Source organism: Primulina huaijiensis, chromosome 17, assembly GCF_012295235.1.
Source record: "Primulina huaijiensis isolate GDHJ02 chromosome 17, ASM1229523v2, whole genome shotgun sequence".
Taxonomy (NCBI): Eukaryota; Viridiplantae; Streptophyta; class Magnoliopsida; order Lamiales; family Gesneriaceae; genus Primulina; species Primulina huaijiensis.
In genome coordinates this window covers 2,835,287-2,860,869 of record NC_133322.1, presented here as the reverse complement: position 1 = coordinate 2,860,869, position 25,583 = coordinate 2,835,287, and the positions used below count along the sequence as shown (strand labels likewise).

The 25,583-nt window shown below is 33.8% G+C and overlaps 4 protein-coding genes across 6 annotated transcripts; 2 read left to right on the top strand and 2 right to left on the bottom strand.

Moving 5' to 3' along the window:
* The first annotated feature begins 239 nt into the window (after nt 1-239).
* Nucleotides 240-7,529, top strand: LOC140963088 (pathogenesis-related homeodomain protein). Of its 3 annotated transcripts, none has more exons than XM_073422317.1 (10): nt 240-594; nt 810-884; nt 994-1,936; nt 2,335-2,500; nt 3,512-3,635; nt 3,739-3,851; nt 3,936-4,490; nt 5,457-5,753; nt 6,529-6,618; nt 6,735-7,529. In XM_073422317.1, exons 3-10 carry the CDS (start codon nt 1,257-1,259, stop codon nt 6,945-6,947), a joined length of 2,238 nt encoding a protein of 745 aa, XP_073278418.1. In that variant the 5' UTR covers nt 240-594; nt 810-884; nt 994-1,256; the 3' UTR covers nt 6,948-7,529. The 3 variants fall into 3 exon arrangements, with proteins under 3 accessions (XP_073278418.1, XP_073278419.1, XP_073278417.1); XM_073422318.1 differs by having other exon boundaries at nt 794-884; XM_073422316.1 differs by having other exon boundaries at nt 810-1,936.
* Nucleotides 7,530-13,391: 5,862 nt separating this feature from the next.
* On the bottom strand, nt 13,392-13,883 carry LOC140963270 (zinc finger protein 4-like). The gene has a single exon (XM_073422556.1). The coding sequence runs from the start codon at nt 13,881-13,883 to the stop codon at nt 13,392-13,394; it is 492 nt and encodes a 163-aa protein (XP_073278657.1).
* A 3,860-nt stretch (nt 13,884-17,743) lies between these two features.
* On the top strand, nt 17,744-21,173 carry LOC140963100 (RNA pseudouridine synthase 4, mitochondrial). The gene is made up of 10 exons (XM_073422332.1): nt 17,744-18,155; nt 18,235-18,285; nt 18,509-18,655; nt 18,775-18,822; nt 18,903-18,983; nt 19,462-19,579; nt 19,670-19,764; nt 19,986-20,097; nt 20,464-20,510; nt 20,589-21,173. Exons 1-10 carry the CDS (start codon nt 17,811-17,813, stop codon nt 20,949-20,951), a joined length of 1,407 nt encoding a protein of 468 aa, XP_073278433.1. The 5' UTR covers nt 17,744-17,810; the 3' UTR covers nt 20,952-21,173.
* A 1,002-nt stretch (nt 21,174-22,175) lies between these two features.
* LOC140963133 (wax ester synthase/diacylglycerol acyltransferase 11-like) lies at nt 22,176-25,241 on the bottom strand. The gene is made up of 6 exons (XM_073422380.1): nt 24,501-25,241; nt 23,447-23,519; nt 23,278-23,345; nt 22,969-23,181; nt 22,706-22,843; nt 22,176-22,615 (listed from the first exon to the last, which is right to left on the bottom strand). The coding sequence occupies exons 1-6, from the start codon at nt 25,227-25,229 to the stop codon at nt 22,469-22,471; spliced, it is 1,368 nt and encodes a 455-aa protein (XP_073278481.1). The 5' UTR covers nt 25,230-25,241; the 3' UTR covers nt 22,176-22,468.
* Between the last annotated feature and the right edge of the window lie 342 nt (nt 25,242-25,583).

Sequence of the window (25,583 nt, the reverse complement as noted above, 5' to 3'; positions counted from 1 at the left end):
CAAACGAATTAATTTGTTGGATGATTCTGAAAAAGGTCATGGTTGAAAACGAAAGCAAAATTGAACTAAAACCTTGTTGAGTGCGTTGCCCCGATCCATCAAAGCCCATCGATAGTCCAACGATCTAGGCTTTGAAATTAACATATCTGGCCCAATTATAAGTAGTTCGGCCCATACAATGAATGGGCTGTATTACTAATGATCCAGCCGACGGCCCATGCTCATCTTTCCAAGAGGGGACAGGGACACTGGATTCTGCCATTCTGGAATCATCGCATCGTATCCTCCTCAGTACGCAGCGCACGATAGTGTGACCGAAAGTGATACCGCCTCATCCTTCTCTCCACAGTTCACGAGCTTCCGTGGTGATTCTGAGGATTAAATCGCGGCCTACACCCGTTAAATTCACCAGGGATTCGCATTATTTCTGCATCTGGAAGCATTGTGGGAACTCATTTCTTCCTAGGCCTTCGCTCTTCTTATCTTTTCTTTTTCCACTTTCTTTCTTTTTCCCGAGCTGGAAATAGAAGATCGACTGAATTGGGTTGTGATTATTTATATATTTACCTCTTTTAAACTTGATCTGGACCTCAGGTATCTTCACTTCTTTTGTTTATATGATATGAATATGCGTGCGTGATGGCGTATATGGTGAATGTCTGTGTGTGGTGGGAGGTGTGTTTTTTATGGGATATCTTGTTCGGATGTTTAAAAATTGAAACTTTTTTGTTTCTTTATTCTAAAAACTTGAAATACTGAAATTTGACAAGCTGCATGGATAACGTGATTGCAGATGTGTTGATTTGCAGGTAAGGAGCTGCTGGAAAAGGGGATCGATTAACTACCATCTAATTGTGGGCCTGTCATTTCATAGATGGGATGAGGTGAATTGAGTGCATTAAAATAGCAGCTCTAGTGCACGGTGTTGCTTGCGTTTTTTAGGTTCTTCACGATATAGTCTAGTGATCTTTTACTGGTTGTTATTGAGGTTAGGAATTGGTTTTATGGTTTTTGGTCGTCGGAGGCGTGGAAAAATATGGATAAACCTGGACGGCGATTGAATTCTGGGCATACAAGATACAACCGCGGACCTGTTCTATAAGGCATTAAACATAGTAATTATATTGAATCTGGGGTGATATTGCCGGAACTTTTTAAATGTACAAGTGGGATAGACCAATAGAGTTGATAAACCTGAAAAGGGGGTCAGGGATTTGGATTTTCAGGAATATAAGAGTTGAGTAAGTTCTGATCTTATGTCCCTGAGCGCTGATTGTGGACTACTGATGCCTGAAAATAGTGAATTGGATTCGAAGAGAACTGTCACTGAGTCGGTGGTGTTTAAAGATGCCAACTTAATTTCAATGGAAAAAATCTCTGACAAGGAAAGAATAGTAGGACCAAATACCAGAGATATAGCCCAGATTTTTAGTGCGGAACCAAGTGGCCAGCTATGGGAAGTGAAGATTTCTTCTACTTTTGAAGACTTAGAAGAACCATTCCAGAATTTTCCCGTAGACGTCAACTGTTCAGATGGATCAACTGGCCATGCATCTGTAAACCCCAATTCAGGAAAATTGGAACCAATTCAGGTGGATGCGGTTAATGAATTTGGTCGTATGGAAGCTGAATATAAAGGCATTGAATTACAACAGAGAAAGAGAAAAGCTAAACAAACAAGTGCAGTAACCAGTTCATGGGCATTGCATCCACAATCACCGGAGAAACCCATGGTTTTTGAGGCTGAGAGTGTGATATCAGAAGGTAATGCTAGTGGAGAAAAGAAAAGGAGGGGAAGAAAAAAGAAGGAGGTGGAGAGAGGTTCTGTGAATGAATTTTTAAAAACTAAGATCCATCTAAGATATTTATTGCACCGGATAAAATATGAACAAAGCTTAATTGACGCATATTCTGCTGAAGGCTGGAAAGGACAAAGGTTTGTCTTGTCCTCAATATTCGGTACAGTTTCCTATTTTCTGTGTTACATTTTAATGGGCGAGTGCTTCTGTCATTGAAGTGATTTGTGACATGGTTGTGTTTCTAAATATGGTCATCTACTTCTAGGTTGATGAAATTTGTTAAAGCCTCTTGTCTAGGTTGATAAAATTTAGTATAAAACTTTTGCTTTCATCCATCATTTTATGCACGCATATCCTTCAATGCATCAGTGCAACAATGTGCTCTGTAGATGGGGTGTGTTAAAATGCTTAGCATCTTGAACCAGGCATATTAATGGACTAAGAAAATTTTTCATCTTTCTTTATGCTCTCGAGCTTGGTCTAACTATTGCCAACTATGTTCGAGCCACATTGATGATTGCTTCCTATTTTTCAGCCTGGAAAAGTTAAAGCCAGAGAAGGAGCTCCAAAATGCAAAATCTCATATTTTACGTTACAAATTGAAGATAAGAGAATTGTTTCAGCATATCGATCAGTCACTTGCTGCGGGAAAGCTTCCAGAATCCCTGTTTGACTCTAAAGGAGAGATCTACAGTGAAGATGTAGGGACACACTTGATCGTGTGCATATTTTTATAATGCTCATTGCTTTCATTTAAACCAAAGTCTGGCAAATGTTGGTTGGTTGGAGCCATCTTTGCGACCTCAGACCTGTTCTGTTAATTCAAGCATTTGTAAAGAGGCGGCCCCGGCTTTCAATTTACTCGCCTCAGTGAATATTTTGATTCTTGAATGAAAAGATGTGTAGGGTTCAGCAGTCATCTAACGATAGAGGCTTGTGATGCAGAAAAAATAGTCCAAGAAAAAAACTTCTCTGTGGTTTTCTTTTTCAGAGTGATTTTTTTATTTTTTAACCCCAAGAGATTCTAAGATATTGCTCGATTTTTCATATTATTTCAAGTGGCTAGTAGGCTTCATACATAATCTGGTATAGCAATGGTAATTTTCATTCTATATGTTATAGTTTATTTAGAGTCCTTTTCTACATATGCTGCTTTGAAGCATTATTATTTTCACATTTATTGCGGGTGTTTAATATCAAAACCTTTCAATTTCAGTATTGACTCTAATTTGACGTTGGTGTTAGTAATTATAGGGATAACTATAAAAGTCAAGAGTTTATAGTTATTTAAGAAATTCTTGGTTCTTTAACTGCAGCCATATTTTTTATGTCCATTTATGTTACTTGTGGAACTATATATCAGTGTTTCTTCAACCTTTTGGGGCCTTAATAAATACTGCTTCAAAAGTTCATTTCACGTGGATTGCATAAGCTTTTTATTTAGAAAACCTTTTACTTGCCACATTTTTACTTCATTTTGACATTATGTAAGCAAACTTTATCAGTAAAGTAAATGAAGTGATAATGGATTGTAACTTGCCAAGCAAAGAAATTCCTGTCAACACCTGCCACCTCATGGTGTAGATACTGACTCAACAACTAGAATAGTTTCAAATTATGGCGACGTCGCTTGATCATGGCCGAATTTTTGCTTTTTTTTTTTTTTACAGAAGATAGCGATTTAGTCATGGTTGAGAATTTTTTAATTGCAGATATTCTGTGCAAAATGTGGCTCTAAGGACTTGCAAGTTGATAACGATATTATTCTGTGTGATGGTGCCTGTCAAAGAGGATTTCACCAGTTTTGCTTGGAACCACCTCTGTTAAAAGAACAGAGTAAATTAAAGCCACTCATTTTATATCTTTGGTTTCTCTTGTTCTGGATGTCTTCTTATCATAAATTATTAATCTTTTTTCCCTTTTTTTGTTGGTGTACTAGTTCCTCCTGGCGATGAAGGTTGGCTTTGCCCTGGATGTGATTGTAAATTAGATTGCATTCACCTGCTTAAGGATTTTCAGGAGTCTAAAGTTTCTATCCTTGATAATTGGGAGGTCTACCCTATTTCTGCTTCAATTCTTCATATTTAAATCTTTATGAATTGACACATGCTCATCATACTCAGTGCCATCTTACAGAAAATATTTCCTGAGGCCGTTGTTGCATCAGGAAAGAAACTGGATGATAATCACGGATCATCACAAGATGATTCCCAGGATAATGATTCTGACCCTGACAAACCAGATAAACTTGCAAAGGTTACAGGAGATGAATCAAGTTCCAACGAATGTCCTTATTTGCCTGCATCTGATTATTTGTTGGCTCCCCCTGATAATGAAAAATTTCTTGCACTTCCTTCTGACGATTCAGAAGATGATGATTTTGATCCTGCTGCTCCTGATAAAGATGAGCTGGTGAAGCTTGATACTTCAAGTTCTGATTTTTCGTCCGACTTCGAGGATCTTGTTGGTCTAATTGATGATGCCGATGTGCCTGGTGTAAATACAGGGCATAGTTTGTCACCACCAGGTTATGGTTCCCCCAGCTCGGGTTGTGACAGAAAAATATCTAAAGTGGGTGGGATGATGAGAGAATCTCAGAAAGATTACCTGTCTTACCTTTTGGGAAATAGTGATGAACCTTCCTCTAGTAAAAGACATGTGGAACGGTTGGACTACAAGAAACTGCACGATGTGAGTTTCTTTGTTCTCATAATTTTGTGTCATAATAGGAAATTTCACATGATGCATAAAATCATGAAGTAGGATTCCAGACTCTTGTTGAGATACTTATTCCATGATGTAGGGTATAAAATAATGATTGGAAACTTTGGAGTAATAGGTAAATTCATAATTCGATATGAGATACCAGGTATTAACACTTATTTAGTAATATGCTAGTAATAATTACTACATTTTTGTTGAGCCGGTGAAAATTGTAATAATATGATAGGTGTATTTTAGTTTCTTGTTTTGTATGTGATATCTTTCTCCATGTTTGTGCATTCAATTTCTGGCTCTTTTTCTTTTCTCTTTCCAAAACTGATCTCCTTGTAACCTTCAGTTACATTCATTTCTCGTATCAAAGCTATCTTATATAGGAAAATTGTTACTGCTCATGGACCCAAGTCTGATATTTTTATACATTATGAGCATATGATTTTCGTTTGGAAGTAAATATGGCTTAGTTTGTCATTCATTGCTTTAATGTCTTCTTGTAGTTTTCTAATTGTTCATCACGTAGAATAAAATAATAATTAGTCACTATATTTGGATCTAAACAGTGAATATAAACTACAACTATCCATTCAAACTTTATTTAACCACCTTTTTAGTCTTCTGATGTTATAGTCTTGTGTACATAATTGTAAAAGAGGCTTAGTGTGCAAAATTTCTATATGCTATTTTAGAAGAAAAGAATACTTGTGTGGCACAAAAAAGTTGTGATCTTCATGGCAAATGATACCATGTCGCTTTGCTTGCATTGCCTTGGAGGAAGAGTGAATATTATACGCTGATAATAATGCTATAACCGAACTTTTATTATTTGCTTTTCGTTGTTAATCACGCTCAAAGGTCTCCTCATTAATGTTGAAAGCTGCTCAATTGCCCATTTCCTTTTACTTCCTTGGGTTGCTTATGTTACTTATCTTGTCAAAGGAAACATATGGGAACTATTCTGATTCAAGTGACGAAGATTTTGAAGATACTATGGGTAGTAAGAGAAGAAATACGAATCGTCAAAAAACTGTGGTTGTGTCTCCTTATAAAACTTCAGTTGCAAAAACTCAGAGGGACATGAAGGATGAAAACCAAGAAGAAATCCAGCATAGACCTGAAATAACCCACAAAAGGCTTAACGAAACGGGCATACAGAATTCATCGGCAATTGTTGACTCTGCTGGTCCGAAAACTAAAAGATCAACGTACAAAATTCTTGGGGAAGCTCAAACACAGGTATTTGTTACAGTGTGGGCTTCTTGTGGAAATAGTTTTATCCTACAGTCTAATGGGTTATTTATTACATTTGTTAGAATTATCTTGCTTCAAACATAACTTTACATTTATGCTCTATGTTTCTTATAAAAAAAAAAAACTTTACATTTATGACTCATTACTCGAGATCATTACTCCTATATTTTAGTCTCAAAGCTTGACCCTGAACTTGAATCGAAGAGCCAAGTTCAAACTTGGATTTTTTTGGATAATGATGTTCATTAATGGTCATCTTAGTTGTGCTCGGTATGGTTTTTAATCGTTTCAAGCTGTCACACAAATTTGCATATGTTTCTAGCGAGTCCAATAACCTTGAATGTCAAGGTAGAAAATGATGAGAGGAGTTGAGCAAGCAACGGAATACACGAGGGAATATTTATGGTATTTATTAATGGTGATAATGTAAATCTTTAGTATTATTCCCCGTCATGATATTTGCTAATGTGAAACTTCCTCGATTTGTTATGCAAGCCGGGTCTGCCATATTGCATTTAAAAAAAAAATTGAAGTCTACTTTGAGTACTAGCTTGAGCTCTCTCAGGTCAGCTCGTATACCTCGTGAACTTTCTCGACCTATCATCCGCTCTTGTGTAGGTGCTGTGCAAAACTAAATACAATTTAGTAGTAATGATACCCCTGAAAGCCATGCTGTATTACATTGCAAAAGCATTAAATGTTAACTTCTAGTTCTCTCGAGAACAAATATGGTATCCAGGTTTTATGCATTTCTTCGCAGAGACTCTTTGAATCTTTCCAAGAAAATCAATACCCTGAAAGAGCTGTAAAGGAAAAATTGGCAAAAGAATTAGGGCTCTCAATCCAGCAGGTTTGAGCAAATTTCTTTCGCCCATCGTTCTTGTCCTCTTGATTCAGCACACCTCACCCTGATTATTATTTTCGAGACGTTCAAGCGTTTATTCCATTTGAACGTTTCCTTTGCAGGTTGGTAAATGGTTTGATAACACACGTTGGAGATTTAACCATAGACCACAAACTTTATCATGTGGTGTTGAGAGTGCTCCCATAAATAGCACCTCGGTTCCAGGTAACGAGCCTGAACTTGAGAAAGCTACCGTAACAAATAATAACTCATCCAATGCATTCGTTGCGCAAAATCCACATTGCTCAAGCCAGAGTGAAAAATTCAGTAGCTGATACCAGTCAAGGAAATAATGAAATACTGAGATCTATAAAGCTTCCTGAAATAATGGATCGATCTGAGGGTGAACAATTACAAGGTTTTTGATAGAACATAGCAGCAGAACTCGACAGTTGACATCATATCTGTAGCACGACTGTAAAATTTGATGATGTTTGCGAGAATCCGTCCTCTCGATTATTCAAGTTGGCAAGAGTTGATGCTGAGAAAACGGGTTTTCCGTAAGCACAATTGGTCATATACCTGAGTACTATTTTTGAAGTTGGCAAGAGTTGATGCTGAGAACACGGGTTTTCTGTAAGCACAATTTGGTCATACTTGAGTACTATTTTTTTGCGGCAGAGGTGCCAATTGGAGTCGATCTCCAACTGGTTATGTAGCCTGTTCGTATTCCAGTGGAAGGAAATCTGTGACTATTTGGCGTCCGGGTACACCAGTTGATTTTCTTGGCAAATGAAACAGTTGTGTGCTTGTTGAATTTGATGTTGTGTGCTTGTCTGTGGGGACATTCCCTAAATGTAACAATAATTTGGTGTTTTATGGAAGTATCATCAAGTACGTGCATGGTTGATTGCTTATCATATATAATATGAATTAAAAATTTAATTTAAAAAATTTGAATTATTAGCAAATGATAATAACAAAACATATATAAAATAATATAGATTGAAATAAAATATTTTTAAATCAATTAGAATGTTATGTCATGATTAAATATTACAATGAAAGAAAAGCAAAGAGAGTAAAAAATACGGAATCATAATAATAAAATATGACTAATATTAATTATTAATTAATAAACAAAATGTGAGCGTTATGTGTCATTTGATAATGAGAATAAATAAATATGTGAGGGGTGATTATGTTCGTTCACAGTTGAAAAATTTTTCAATCATTTATAATTTTTTAGATACTAGCATGAAAGCATGTGCAAGTCCAGTGGCGGAGCCAAGAATATGGCTCTACCCGAGTTAGAATTTTAAACTCTATAGTCTTTTAATATTTTAAATTGATCTACCCTGTCTAATATCATATTAATCCAAAATTATACAAAATTTACATATAAATTTTTTAAAAAAAAATTGGACCACCTGAGCTAAAGCCTGGGTNCAACTCTAAATTAATGTCTTATCATAATCACTATCTCATTTTTTCGGAATTACATTTGTGAAGGTTTGAAGCTATTAACAGAAAATTTGAATTCGTTTTTACNTACAAAATTTACATATAAATTTTTTAAAAAAAAATTGGACCACCTGAGCTAAAGCCTGGGTATCTATACATGTGGCTCCGCTACTGTGTGGGACCGTGAATCCATATTCTAACTTATATGCAAATTAGTTGAGTTGAATGATAGATAGACGTTACAAATTTTAACTTAATTGACTTGAATTATGCATATATGTTATAAATACCTAACTTTTTTCTAACAATTATATATTCATCTNTATTTTAAGATTTTTCTTATTATCATTTGAAAAGTAAAATCATGTATATTACTGATGAATTCTATATATATTAGACATTAAAAAATTATTACATTTGAATTAGAATAAAATATAATTACTTAAGTATAACGATATTTTTCATTCGTTAACCATCATTGCTCATTATGTATCAGCTGGTTTGACTTAGTCAATAATTGAAAAACCATAATTTTATTTAAATGAGCAATGATGTTTTACCATCTATCTCCTTAGCATATAAATATATTTACAAAAATATCAAAGTAATGTCTAATATTTTACACAAACTCTTCTATTTCTTTATAGTTTGTATACATTTATATCGTTTAATAATTATTATTATTTAAGTTTATATTATATGTAAAATTCAAACTTATTTTTTTGCGGCTAAAACGGGAAAAATGGTTATTAATTATTAAATTCTTTAATCATCATTGTTCATTATGTATTAACCGCTTTGATATGGTCAACAATTAAAAAACTATAATTCTATTTAAAGCGGCAATGATATTTTACCATATATGTCTATAATACATAAATATATTTACAAAAATATCAATGTAATGTATAATATATTACACATATATGAAAGGTTAGTTTGACCGATTCACAGTTTACAGTTATAACATAAATATATATAATTTGCTTTTGCATATGTGAGATGTTTCGGTAATAGTAATTTATGTGAGGGTGATGATCGATGAGTTACACTTCTATATTTATCTATATTATATAATATAATTTATATTTTTCATTCTCGTAACTCAAAGTTTATTTTTTTTATTGTTTTCAAAAAATTTATAATTTTGTAACTAAAAAATTATAATTATGTATCATATAGTCATTCCATCAGTTAAAAATATCTTCACACTACAAAAAAAAAAAAAAAAAAAGTTGCAACGGACGGTTTTTACCGCCGTTACTAAGTCAACCGTCGTTGACGTGTAACGAAAAAACTGTCGTTAAAATTATCCTACAATAAATTGATAATAGAATTGTTGATTTGAAACTAAATTTTATTGTTAATATTTTAAATAAAATTTATAACATACATTATTTACCTTTTAAAAAAATCACTAATAATAATACACATAAGATTAGTAATTTATCTTGATACATGAAGTAGGGGATAAAACCAGTTTACGAAGTTCATTTATCTATATACAACATCTAACATACAAGTAAATAATACATAGATGAGATAATCTAACATAGAGTTATACAATTTCACATGCACCTTAACAATAAAATATGTAAATGACATGAAATATTTATATCGCGTCTACACATTTAACACAAATGATAAAAAATTATACTACAGATACAAATACATATAATACATGTAAGATCTGTATATTTTTCAAACATATGAATATATATAATAATGAACATATATATATAAAAACATGTTTGAAGCGTGACTTCGAAAACCCAATCCTAAGATCAGATCTGTAAAATTAAACAAAGAAACATGTTATAGTAGTTAGAAATCAAGAGATTTGAGAAAAAAATACAAAAAATCGGTCCTACCAGAGAGAAAGGCGAAAATCACTGGAAAAAACCGTCTCTGATATGAATTAGCAACGAAATTAAATTCAAAAATTTTGACGCAATTAGTGACGGAATTTTTGGAAAAAAACCCTCGCTAATTTATTTAAGGCGACAGTTTCGAAATAGTCGCTAATTCAGCGACGAACTTTATAATTACGTCGCTATTTTTAGCGCCACAGTTTTGTGAAAACCGTAAGTAAATTTAATTTAGCGATGGTTTTGAAATAGCGATTGTCAAAATACCCATCGTAATTTGACCACGGTGGTTGAAAAAATTCAAATTAAAAAATAGTCGTTAAACGAACGTGTTTTTGTAGTGTCACATAAAGCAAAACCAAATCAAAATTTCACTTTTTTAAAAAAATATGTTTCAAAGGTATACGAAAATACAACAGAATGATATATTTTCAAAAACAAACTTTAATTATTATCAAAANAAAAAAAAAAAAAAAAAAAAAAAAAAAAAAAAAAAAAAAAGGGAATTTTCATTGGCCATGCTTCACTTTTATATCAACATTTACGATCTTTGGGAAAATTTGTCTGTTTAATACTTTACCATGATCATGATTGGGGTGAGGCCGCGAGAGAAATCCAGCAGAATTCGTGGTTGTCGCAAAAAAAATATTCCCTACGCCGAGAAATACCATTGAAATCTAGAAAGAAACATCTTTTTTAATAATAAAATTGAAGACAAAAATACGATGTCAAGGTGTTTTTCTTCTTCATATGAGTAATTATTTGTTCTTGAAATGTAATGCTGTTGCCTGATGACTTATCAGGTGAAAGTGATCAAGAGGCCCTTGTGGAACTATATGGAAAAGGTCAAAAGGATATTATGTCAGTTATGCGAGAAGTTTTAATTGATTGGTTGGTGGAGGTCGCGGAAGAATATAAATTTGTTTCAGACACCCTTTTATCTCCCCGTAGCCTACATCGATTTTCCGTTGACATGAACAGAAATAAACTTCAAATTCTTGGTGTATCTTGCATGTTTATTGCAGCGTAAGCACGTAATTCACTCATGTTTTTTGTGCAGTGCTTCTTGCAAATTCTTTATAACAGTTCATGAAAATGGCAGTAAGTTTTAAGAATTCAGCCTCCACATGATGAAGATTTTTGCTATATAACATTAACATATACACAAAAAAAGACGTTGGTTGTGTGTTTCCGATTCCTCGTTTAGAGTAAAAACTGTTGCACTATAGGGATCTAAATTTAAGCTATTTACAGAGAGTGGGTATGGAGAGAGATGTTCTATAGTTTCTACATTTTGAGTTGGGTAATCCAACGATTAAAACGTTTCTCAGGTTAGTGTCCGATTATTGCATCTTTCCCCCCAATGATTTTAGAATTTCAAATCCTCAGTCACTAACTTAACGTGTTGTTATGCGCAGAATTCTTACCAGGGTGGCCCAAGAAGAAGCCATGGTCGGCCAGAATCTTGAAACTCATCAGTTATCGAGGAAAAAATACATGGACTACAAGGTATTGCGATTCTGCTATTTCATATATTAGTTTTTGCATTATGTTCAATTTTCAAACATAGCACTACCATATTGAATTCAATGTCATCACAAATCACATAAGCAATCCAAACATAATATGATCAATACAAATGACATATAGCCCGCATGGACTTAGCTCAGTTGGTCAGCAACAGTGAATCTTGGAGCAATAACCAGGGATCGAGTCTCGCAAGCGGCAGTGTACGTGGGAGTTAAATTCCCTCCAATGTGGGGGAGCTCCTTGTGTGCGGCGTAGCATAAGGTCTAGCTGATGTTGGTTGGCTGAGTCACCATGATTTACCTTCTCTCACATTCATGTCGGGCCGGGGGTGAGGGGCGCCTAAGGTGAGCGATTTCACCTTTGGAGCAATACAAATGACATATAACAATTAAACATGTTAACGCTATGGTAAAGAACTCCTCTCATTGCAAGAACACAAAATGATCAAATAGATCATATTATTTCGTAATGTTTATTTAGTAGCATATATAAAAAATTGACTAAATAGTTTAAAAACAGTGTTTGAAATTATTTACATACAAACATTTCTTTCAATTACATATCTCTAATGACATATAAAGATATGACAATATCTTTATTTTAAATGGTAGAAAGAAGTTTTATATGATTGTAATATTCATTAATAATTTATTTTTATTTAGTCCGACTAATCTCTCTTCGTCTTCCCATTATTACCTATCATTAATATGGTAAAGATTTTTCATGAATTTGAGGGCAATGTATAAATTAAATTAAATTTAAAAGTAAATTAAAATAATAATTAATTTGATTGAGTTAAATACACTATTAATGACCCTATTAAACTAACATAAAAAATAACGTAAATAACATCATGAACATGACAAATTCTAAAACAAAAAAATGGTAAAATAGTAAGCTCACAAATGAAAGTAATATATTTAATAGATTGATAGATAATATATTATTTAATAATATTTATTTAGAATCATATATCGAAAATTGACTAAATAGCTTAAATGTTTGCATTGAAATCACTTACATACAAACGTTTTCTCTCAATCATATATCTATGTTCATATATAAGTAGTCTAAAAATATCTCTATACTAAATGGGAAAAGATGTTTTATATTACCTTGATATTTATTAATAATTTAATTTTATTCAATCACACTCATGTCCATTCGGCTTCCCATTATTACCTTAATGTTCATAATATTAACAATTTTTTTAATGTATAACATTGTGATAGTGATTTTCTATGAATTTGATGTCAATGTATAAATTAAAGTAATTAAATTTAAAATTCAAAAGTAAAATTAAAATAATAAATAGCATGATTGAGCTAAGTACTCTATCAATAATCATATTTAACTAACGTAGAAAATAGCTTAAAGAATCTCATGAACATGACAAATTGTAAAACAAACAAAATCGTAAAAAAGTAAGTTTACAAATAAAAATCATATATTTATAATAGTAAAATATATGTTAGTAATATTAGCAATTTTTTAAAATGTATAACATTATGATAGGGATTTTTCATGAATTTGACGGAAATATATAAAATTAAAAAATTAAATTAAACTTAAAATAAAATCAAAATAATATGATTGAGTTAAGTACACTATTAATGACTATATTAAACTAACATAAAAAAATGACTTAAAAAATCTTAGGATAGCAAAACAAATGAAAGAATAAAAAATTAAACTTACAAATTAAAGTCATATATTTATAATGGTGCTCTATTGGCCGATAGCAACAGTATAATTCAATCGTGTGCTTGGAGATTACAACCAGATAAAGTAAAGTTCTCAGGTCACTTACTGTGTCACGTACTCGTGTGCTCCGACTTGGAATTTTTCAACAGATTGGTAGATTACGAAAGCAAAAAGAAGTATGATACAACAAAGGACTCTAGATGAACTAGCTGGTTAGAGTTTGAGATTCAGGTCCAATGATTTTGGACTCGACGGCTGTTCCTCCAGTTGCAGTTGTTGCAAATCCAATCGGAAACTTCCGGGCCACACCGTATCTGCTGCTTCCTCCATTTGGTTTATCTGCCATGCTGTCCCAAGGCTCTGATCCCCCTCTTCGAATCTTGCTATAGTTCCAGTTCCGGTTCCCGTTCCATCTCTGCCTGGTTTGTGCACGAGGGAGTGAGCTCGCACGCCCAGCGATCTGATTATGGAATTATGGAGCCTCACTGCACCTCTTTCCCTTTTGTGTGCATTCTGGTGCCCCCCCAATGCCTGTGAGCTGTAGAACTTACGTATACAGAAGTTGCAAGAGTAGAACTTCCCGGATGTATTAGGCCTCGATTGTGACGGTTCTTCTTGGGATGGATTCCTTCCCAACCTCAAATTCAACCACTCCACTTCATCTTGTTGCTGTGTCCTTTGATCACTACTTTCTCCACTCTGCATCTCTTCTTCTTCTTCTTTTTTCCTAGAAGCTAATTTCGATCGAAACTCTTCGGAAGACTTTTAAGCACAAGTCGATGGACGAAGAGACTTAATTAGTTCAACCCTTCTTTTACTCGAGGGATGAAATATATTGTGTGGCATGTCCCGTGATCAATTGGCCCTCAAGATAAAAATATAGATCTACATCTAAAAAAAGTTATGGGGAGGACAAAACATGTTCTTGAAAATATTTAATAATATTTGATATTGAAATATATATATTTTTTAATAAAAAAAATTTTTGATAGACAAAGGGATAATAATTTCGCATCATCTTTTATTGTGGCTTGTTCTTCCCTCACCTCCATATTTATTGAATGAATCTCAACTTTTAACTAGTTAGAAAATTTATTGTAGGAACCAAGACTGGCATGGAATAGTTTTTCCCAAAAAAAAAAGAACTAATTTTGCCACTTACATGTGAAAAAGAATCTTAGCTCCCACCATTGGGTGTCATCTAAATTTTGAGCAGTAGAAAGCAATCAAAAGTAGCCAATCTAACGACAATTTCCATTTGTGGTCATATCAATGCCTCCCAGTTTGTTTGTATTGCATGCCTACCATTATTTATTCCTACTTGCTAACCTTTTATTATCGTCTCATCTGAATTATGATCGTGCCAAGATTCCCATTTCATTTTATCAATCAATCTTAATGTAAGCATGGGTTGTGTTTAGTTCATTCTCTTCTGATTCGTACTCGTTTTACGAATATGATCTACGCAAATTAATATACCATTTCAAACAGATACATACATTATATTCATTGATATACTGTTACCGACAATCTAACTGTGACTCGTACAGGTACATGTGATGACTATATATGTTTTGCAGTTCATTAATTATCATTGAATAATTTAAATGTAATGCGTATTCGACATGGAATCACTTAGATCTGACATAATGTGTCTTATGTTATATGCTAGAATTCAAAAAAGTGGAGTATATATATATTATAATTTAAGCGATGATCATAATTATCGGGCCGAGTGGTCGCACAAATATATCATCGCGTATTTGTAAAATTTGGTTTATGGATTCATATAAAAGACATGTGGGGAAAGTGGTCGGGGTCGAGACTTAGCAATTACATATTCTAGTGTCTTTATGCATGGATTGTGTGTATGTCCAATCGATTATATATATATAAATTCAATTAAATAAAATTTGAAATTAAAACTGAAAATTTGAGTAGCTTCTTCGGACGTAATCATCTCATAAATTTTAATTTTCGTTTCAAAATTTACATTAATAAATTATATTTTGACGATGTTATTTTTATATTAATATAAATGAACAAATTAATAACAATTTTCGTAAAAAGTAGGAACACGGTTTTCTTTGGGTATCATGATAAGTAGTGTACAGAATTGCAAATGCGTCCTGCATGGGGTCGGGTGTCTTGGTGTTAAAATAAATTTGTGGCAAACACGCCCGCCACGAGTTCTCATGTTAACCACTAGAGTTTGATACTTGGCATTTTCTTTTGGAGTAGGTCTACTCATGAATCTTTATCTGTGAGACGGGTCAATCCTACCGATATTCACAATAAAAAGTAATATTATTAGTAAAAAAAGTAATATTTTTTTCATGGATGACCCAAGTCAGAGATCTGTCTCACAAAATACGACCTGTGAGATCGTCTCACACAATTTTTTATCTTTATTATGTGAGAGAGAAAAATTAACCTCTCGAATGTTAACTTCCTGGTATTTTACCTTCATGCATATTTTTTGCACCTCTTTAAAAAAATAGTGAGAAGACAACATACTCTATACAGCTTTCACACATATTTTTGTATTCAGTACATATATCATAAATCAAAAGTAATATTTTTAGCAAAAAAAAATAATATTTTTTCATGGATGACCCAAGTCAGAGATCTGTCTCACAAAATATGACTCGTGAAACCGTCTCACACAAGTTTTTGTCTTTTTTCTGTGAGAGAGAAAAATTAACCTCTCGAATGTTAACTTCCTAGTATTTTACCCTCACGCATATTTTTTGCACCTCTTTAAAAAAATAGTGAGAAGACAACATACTCTAAGACAGCTTTCACACATATTTTTGTATTCAGTACATATATCATACACCTTAATTCGACATATAATATAATTTTTTGACACAATTATCGACACTGATCCGATGATAACTTTTTCCCAAGTCATTTCTCATGTTACGTCGACTCTCAACGAGAACATTAATGTTAGGTTATAATTTCAAGAGAAAAACATCCCAAAAAGTTTACCTAATGGATTATATAACTTCGTGAATTTATAAATTATTCTGTATTACTTTTAATATTCCATTTGTGATATTTTCTCTCCAATTTGAAAAAAAATATGAGTAACTAAGAACACGAGAAGTTGCATTAAAATGACAGCCACGTTAGAGATATGAAATAAAACAACATTTTATCCACTATTTTTATATTGTGCTATTAATTAAATTTTTATAAATTCCTTAATATGATGTTTACTTTATAGTTTTAAAGAGTTAGATTAAGCATTTTTATAAATAAATGTGATGTTTATGGGAGTCGCTTAGTATTCGACGGTGTAAAGAATGTTAAACTCACGACATTATCAAATGTGATGATAGTGCTTTAAATATTCTCCTCACGAAATTGGAACAAACAAGACACAAAATTCTTGACCATGATCCCTTCAAGAAAAAAATACTTTTTTGATGATATATATCGAAGCATTGGGTTCAATTTTTTTTATATATTTTTTTATAACGATGTCTTTTGATGGACACTGAGTAAACTTGTTGACTAACTCAATATCATGCAAATCATGTTATCTAAGTAAATCAAACTAGAAAATCACAATACGATATGATGGTGCAAGAAAGTGTTGGATAGAAGGAAAATTAACTCTCATCGAGTGGTTTTGTTGGACATCAAGATGATCTTTGTGAGACATTCAATGGAAGTATCATCTACTAATGATCTCAATGTATCGCAGAACAAACAACTTTTAAGTTCAAAACATGATCGATTAGTCTCACGATTTTTTTTTTTTTACATATTTCTCTACAATTGAAAAACGACATATACATAAATTAAAATTTACTAAAGAATACATGGTCCTCAATCATATCACACAACACACAGTGAGACACCATTTTTTAACCAAAAAAATCTAACACCGTCGGAAACACACCTGTTGGGGCTCGATTTAACACGAAAATCGGTGCTGAATACAGCCTGCAGACTATGGTCGACGTCACAAATTTCATCTTGAGAACATTTCATCAGAGTAGAAAGACGCGACCCGAGTGAGCTTTGTTCATCGATGATATGGACAGGGTCGCGTACGCTTGCAATAACGAAATTCACGTTAGCGCAAGGTATCTATTTTTATTTATAGAAAGATAGAGTAGATTTCTGACACAAACTAGCCTATTGTTTGAAATGAAATGACAAAATGTAGAGCTGACTTACAGGTACATCCAAGGCTACTCAGGCAGCGTGAAAAAGGGAGATCACCGGGATTTTGTACCACATTAGGCAATGGAAAGGGAACGGGCAAACGCCCGGAGTCTTGATCGAAGAGATAGCTGATTTTGTTAGGCTTAGGGCAGGTTATCCTCCGAGCCAACTAGAAATCGTGTCATTTTATGTTGTACTGGAACTCCGAAAGTGTTATTTTCGATTTATTTTTAGACATGAAGTATGATTTTATTTTCAAATTAGATGTTTATATTAATATTTTGTACAAAATATCTTTCAATATTTTCAAATTAGACATTTATATGAACATTTTGTACAAAACATATTTCTATATTTTTTAATTTTCAAATTTGACTTTTTTTTACAAAATGAACTCACGCGCCAAACTCTAGAAATCTCACTACTTCAGAACCAATTCTTGAACCCTAAATGGTGGCGGTACGTGTTATCCATAGCGTAATCTTCCGTCGCCTGAGGCCGAACACCGACGCGGCTGGCTTGAGAGGAACGTTAGCAGCGGTAATTTATCAGCATCAATACTTCAGTAACACTGCTGTCGCTGCTCATGGTGAAAATTCTAGAGAAGAGAGTGATAGAAAATGGCTAATTCTACCCCCGTTCACTCCCTTCGCCGATGGTTCTGCAATCGGAAAACTAATCTCCCAGAAAAAGGAGTCTGACGCCTCCCCCACCACGACGGCACTCAAATGGATCCTCATATGCTACCCGCATCTCCCGAGGTCTCTTGTTCAGAAGCTCTTTCGCTTGAGACAGGTTCTTATTTCAGTCTTTGTATACTTATTCATCTTACAACCATTTCATGATCCATTCTTTCTTATATCTTAATTCCCAGGTCCGGAGAGAATCTTCTAATGATAAAATTGAAACAAACCGGCCAAAAAGGGTAATTTTAATTACTTCTAGGCTTCACTGACAAATTACAGATAATTCCAGAATTCACATTTATATTATTGTCAAAGTTTTGAAATTGTGTTTTCAATTACATGATATAACTTAGAACCAAATTTATATTGTATGATTATATATTTCACAATGAATTTGAATAATTTGTGTGGATTATCATCAATCGCTGTTTCATTATCGTTAATATTTTCTGGTTTCTAAAGATAGGAGCTAAAGAGTTTATGGGAATTGGTGATAGAATATTCCTTCCTAAATCTGTTGATGGAAAATATCCTACAAGGATAGAAGAAAAACAGAGCTCTCATGACGAGGAAGATTCGAAATTTGTACGTGGCCTTGAGTTGTATAAGGTATGAATTTATGTATTGGAATGTACTTACTGTGTATATACTATTTAGCTTGGGTTCTATATATTTCCCTTCCTGTTGCTACTTTCTTTCTTCCCTCACTCCATTGCTTTTTTCTTCAGGATCGTGCTATAATAATCATTAATAAACCACCAGGAATGCCCGTGCAGGTAGCAGACTTTAGGTGTTTACTATTGTTTGTGATTGCATTAATTGAGGCTTTGTTGACAATGTATATCGCTCTATTCAGAGTGGCCTTGGGATAAACCGAAGTTTAGACGTATTGGCTTCCAAGTACTTGAGATATGACTATGAAGAGTCTCCTCGCCTGGTTAGATTTAATATTTTGTTTTGGTATGGGTTAGTCTTCTTGCCTGCTTTTAATGGGACTATTGGAAAAAAATGGTTCTTTGCTTCTTTTGCACACCATGCATTCGGCGATAAACTGTGAAATTTGTTTCACAATGAACTCTTATATGTTAAACATACACTATTGTTTTTTCTTTCTAGCATAATCGGTGTGGGTAAGAAGCATTGCTGATGATGCAATGATCTCAACTTTGTACATATTAATGTGTAGGCGGAGTCTTGGTGATATTTTGGAGCTACTCCATTTTGATGTGCATTGCGTGTACTTATTTGTATTGTCTCATTAGTACTAGTGAGCCAATGACTCAATCTCCCTCTTGATAGTAAAAGAAATTTTAATCTTTTCCCTTCTCTATCTCTTTTTTCCAATCGTTCTTAAAAGTCTTACAATGAACGGCTTGTTTTTGTTTATATTGTTGTGGATAAGTTTGTTCTTTTAGGTGCACAGACTTGATAGAGACTGCAGTGGCATATTAGTGATGGGAAGGACGAAATTGAGTGCTAGCGTTCTGCATTCAATCTTCCGGGAGAAAACTGTTGGAGCATCAAATGACACATGTAATTTCGTAATTCTTTCCATGATTGTCAAATTGCAGCCTTTTTGTTGAGATTAAGCTCCTTACCTAATATGCTGTGTATTTAAGGTAGTTAACCGCGAAAGAACCTTGCAGAAGAAGTATTGTGCTCTTGTTATTGGATCTCCTCGACGCCAAGAAGGACTAATTTCAACTCCTCTGGGGAAGGTGTATTTTCTCTGTACAATTTCACCTCCCAAATCCCATCTCCTGAAATGAACGCAAGAAACAAAAGAATAAGAAAAGAACGAATTCTGCTGGCCCACAGTATTGTGTATTTGTGGTGTTTCCAAGGCTCATTGATGTGTGTACTTTTTTATGTTTCAGTTTTTTCTATGTCCCATTACGGTGTTCAGATTTGTTGTCTCTTGTTTTCTCATGATACTCAGGTTGTGGTAGACAATGGCAGATCTGAGAGAATTACTGTGATTGACAACACCCATACCTTGTCAGCACAGCATGCTGTGACAGAATATCAAGTGGTAACATCTTCATCCTCAGGTGAGTTTCTATTGATTGTTTGATTTTGCTTCTCTATTCACTCGATGGGTGTTGAAATGTGCACTAGTTTTACTTCTGACAGCCTTAGATATACATAAAATCTCCAATTTTTTTTTTTTTTGATTCAATTGTCTAGAATGCTGAACTGCTATGCTTTAGTTATTTGCAAAGATCCTCATCTATTTGTCGTGCTACAAGCTAAAATAAAAGACACACCAAATAAAATAAAGGGAGAAGATAAGGATTGAATCTGGAGATTCATGGTATTGAATCCATAATTTTTTTGACACAACGTGTGTCATCACCATTTGATTGCTTCAGTGAGTGTTATATAACCTGTTCTGAATGTAGTTGCAAACTTTACAGGCTACACATGGTTAGAGTTGTACCCCCATACTGGAAGAAAACATCAGGTCTGGACAATGGTGGTTCTTTTAGGACTAAAATTTTTTTGTGGTTCTGTTTGACGTGACTTGCTCTTCTGTAAACAGCTTCGTGTTCACTGTGCTGAAGTATTGGGAACACCAATTGTCGGAGATTACAAGTATGGATGGCAAGCTCATAAAAAATTGAAACACATTCTTGCTTCTACTTCAGATTGCCAGTGGGATGAAAACATATCCGAGCAGAAACAAGTTCCTTTTAACCTCAAATTGGAGAAAGGAAGCTTGTCAAATAAAACACTGCCTCTTCATCTTCATTGCAAGGAGATGGTTTTACCCAATATCTCTCTGGTTTTGGAAAATGGCAACATGATCTCGGGTTTTGATGCCGAACGAGTTGACAGTATTAAGATTGATGCTCCTTTGCCTCCTCATATGCAAAGAAATTGGGACTTGTTGATCAACAGGTGATGCTCTACCGGTACGCAAAATAAGCTAAATGGAAACCATTCATTACAAATCATTGACAATCAGTTTAATGATAGAGCAATTGACTGTCAGGAACTTTGATTTTGAGTGAGATGATATTTTTGGTAGACTGGCATTTGTTTTTCCATTAAGATATTATGTAACATTAGTTTGCGGAAATTTAATCATTTTCAGGTTTCTAAAGTTTCAAAACTGAATATAACATATGGGTTGTAATGATTCATACCAGCCCTAAATTCTGACAAAACATTCTCATGGGCTGTCATAAATATTTGGGCATGAAATGTCAATGTGTCTTCAAGATAGCTCATATTCAACTGATCATAATCTATATTACGGATGCATGGAACACGTGATTTTAACATAGTCAAATCATTTTCAACATGGTATTTAAATTCTTGATTGAGTGGAGCGTTATCGTTACCAATTATGGCTCGTGCCTAATATTCGTATCCTCCTCTATTACAATAAATTTAAAACTGATTTATATATATAAACATTAAATAGTTGTACTAAAATAAACATAAGCTGTTGAGATTTGGCTGATTTATTAGGATATTTAATATTCATTTCATTAAATACATTTTTATGTTTGAAAAGTAAAGTATCAGAACTGACTTGATTAAACAACAAATTTGAGCATTTGTAAAATTAAATTGTTCGTTAATTTGGGGAAAGAAAACAAAATTAATTTAAAGTAAAAGCGGCAATTGCAGGTTGGTGGAATTAATTATTGGAGAAGAACATATATAATTTAGCAGTTTAATTTGTGGTTTGATTTGGGTCATAATAAACAAGTGATTTACGTATTTAATATATTTTCGAATATAGAAAATTTCGAGTTACATTTGAAATATATTTTCGAATATAGAAAATTTCGAGTTACATTTAATTCAAATCAAATCCACTCAAATCCTTCAATCCAAACTCAATTTAATTTCAAATTCTTTGATTTAACAAAATTCAAGTGGATTTGAAAATCAATTCCTATCAAGTTTTGCCATTTCAATATGACGTAACTGACTAATTGTAATGGATTTTAAATTCACTCCAGATAGATGACATTTGTAATACATAACTCTAATTCTTTTTCAAATCAAACTCATTAATTCAAGTACAGCTTAACATCGAGCCTATATCTATATATATGATGCATGATATTTGCTTACCTGTTCTGTCAATGTAAATGATATATATATATATATATATATATATATATATGATGGCCAACAATTTGAAATATGTCATTACATCAATATATATGGCAAATAATATCGAGGCAAACAATTATCCCTTGCTCATCCTGTGATCGAAAATTCTAGTTGATGTTCGTTTTGACGCGATTAAGTGGGATATTCCATGGGCACATGGTATTTCATTGTCGTGGCTTCCTTCATATATCACCTCTTGGGAAAAAGAGAATTGTTGTACATCGTGTTAGAGCGAAACGATGAATATTCAAGCTCCGAATAAATTTCTGCTATATCGAAACAGTCCCTTCAAGTTTTGACAGCAGCAGCTTTCATTTCCACCAAGGCATCTTCCAAACATTTGGCCAGAACCTTAGGGTCCGGTATCACATCTTTGGCCGCCAAGATTTGCATGTCAGCCGTGCCTGCGTAACTAATCATGTGCATGGTTACGGCCTGCATAAACACGCGATAAGATCGAACGAGTTGAAAAACCATTTTCGCGTCATAGATTTCGAAAGCAATACAGGAATGAAAAAAGTTTACATGAGACAGGCTGCTTGAAGTCACCCTTATGTACTTTATAGGGTTGCTGACAATGGAAATCTTCTCACTCGGCCCAACTAAGTTCGACATCGTAAATGTTGTGTTACAAACGATTCGATAATTGAGGATACTGGCCAGCTAAAACCCACCAAGAAATACATTTAATTAGTTCCAGAGCTGTTGGGAAACAAAAAAAACTAATGAAAGTGGAACAAGACTAGATTTGGTGTAGACAAGAATAAATATCATATATTTAATTAAACCTTTGCTCCGAAAAGAGACATGATGATGTCCCCGATTTTGTACGAGCAAGGGCCCTCGAGGGATAGCTTTTTCTTGTCAATCATTGCTTTGGCTCTCTTCACAAACTGGAGCGGATCCGAACAATCTCTATGATAGTGAACTGGTAACAGAAGCATCCCGAATTTGTTACCCCATCGAGTCTTAGAGTTACCTTCCATCAATTTCGACAAATCCTGATGAATAATACGTTAACTAGTTGAAGAAAAATTCATATTAATTTTGCAAGCTCGACGGAGAGGGAGTTAATAAAAAAAAGTAATGTAGAGCACCTGTAATCCTGAATTTGGTCTTAAATTCACCATGGCAAGTCCTGTGATTCGAAGTCCCTCTCGTAGAGCTAGTTAACCCGGAACCAAGAATTCGTGTTAAGGACGAAACCAAAAAAAAAAAAAAAAAAAAAAAAAAAAAGAAAAGAAATGTGAATCTCTCTATATATACCTTCTGGTGATCTGATGTCCAAGTATTTTGAAAACCCAGACGTTATTATCCCGAAAAGAACATCGTTAATCGTCTGCATATATACAAGTAGATTTCATCATGTTAAATTCAAGAAACATACTCTGATTGTATAGGAAAAAACACAACAAAATGATAACTGAAGAACGAAATTAGATAGATATTGCTAGATTATAATTAATTCATGTATTTCATATACTAAAATTTAATACATACATGGGATAATTTGTCTCTGTTTTGGAGGGCAGAAGAATCTAGTTTTAGTACTTTTTGACTAACCGCCGAAATAAACGTAACGTGTCGAACCACCACAGAGGGGAAACGAACCAGTGAGGACAGCAAATCTCCGGTTCTCACTTTAATTGAATGATACACAAAAGGTAAAATCCCAACCTTTTTCTTGTCTCAACTTTTTCAGTACTAATAAATTACTAAACCCACACACACACACACACACACACACACACACACACATATATATATATATATATATATATATGGACAGACAGACCCATTACTAAACTTGTTAATAATGATAATTATATCTATGCTACTAACTAACTCATCATCGACATATAATCTTGTAAAAAATACTCATCAACATATGATATAATCTTGTTCATAAAAATAATATTTTTAATATCTGTATTATAAAATTAACCCATAAGATCGTTTCATCGGACTTTTTATGTTATTGTAAATATGGACAGAACCGATTAATCTCACAATAGACCTACTAATTCATTTAATATTTATATTTTTCGTTTGAAGATAATAGAGAATAAAAAAGACGTGATTAAATTGAAAATTACTTTATAATTTATCATTATAAGATTTAGAGTAATTAACGAAAAATTAATAATAATAACATAGAAGTTTTCTTATGAAACAGTCTATAAATGATCAAACTTTTTCATTTTTAAAATAAATAATAATATATTTTTTTTAATAAATGACTAAAATAAAATATATCTCTAGTAAAGACTATCTCCGCGAGGTTTTGTGGAATAATAATTAACGGTCAATGATAAGTTACCGCGTCAGTAACAGCTCGTTTGACTGTCTTCATGTCCTCCAGACTAAACGACGCCGTCGCCAACTTCCGCGGCCATAGCTCTACCCCGGCGCCGCCGCTCAAAACTGTTCTCTTGTCCTTCAGCCACAGCGTCCTTAAGCTAAACTCCAAGACATATATAATAGTATACCACACTACCTTAAGCAAAGTCAGAAGCCCCCACTGCCTTCTCGGCGAGGATGAAGCCCCGACTCCGCCGATTGCCGGGAGTTTCTCCGGATCGTCGATACGCCGACAACTACACAACAACATAGACATGAGCGAAATCCCATCGCCGAGCGCGTGGTGCACACGAAACACCGTGGTCCTGTGCGCCATGAGGAGGTGGAGTTCCCACAGGGGTTTATCCATGGAAAGTGGCGACGAAAAGGAGAGATCCGCCATGTAATCGTTGACTGCATCACTTTCGGGGACATCGGTTAGCGGTTGGTGACGGATGATGAGGTGGCGATCGATGTCTACCTCCGTCCGCCGCCAGTACTCGCGACCGCTGGAATCTCTCACCATGAGGCTGCAGAATCGTGGGTGTTTGAGCATGACAGAGTTTCGTATCTCATTTTTAATGGCTTCGATATCCAATGGATCAACGGCGGCGATGGCACAGCTAATGACTTGATCCATTAGCGGCTGGAGGAAGAGGCGTCCAGCTGGTGTTAGTGGTTGATCTCTCTCCAACTCTGAAGCCTCCATTTTTTATTGAATTGAANTTTGGAATTAATATATAAATAAATAAAATTTACCTTACTGTATTTTTTTATCACAGGTAGCTAATTGTTTAATCGATTATTCAATCATTAATATTTTTAAGATTTATTATTCAATCATTTGTGTATTTAAAATTTAAAAAATAATAAATACAAAAACACTTATAATACGATATCACACATTAATTTTATCGAACAGATCTTCAATTTGACCAATAAAATACATTATTTTTTATATGATTAATTAATCGCACGAATATATAATGTCAAAGAAAAGCTGCTCGATGAAAAATTAATGGACAAACAATTAAATGAGCATTAATATATAAATAATTGAAAC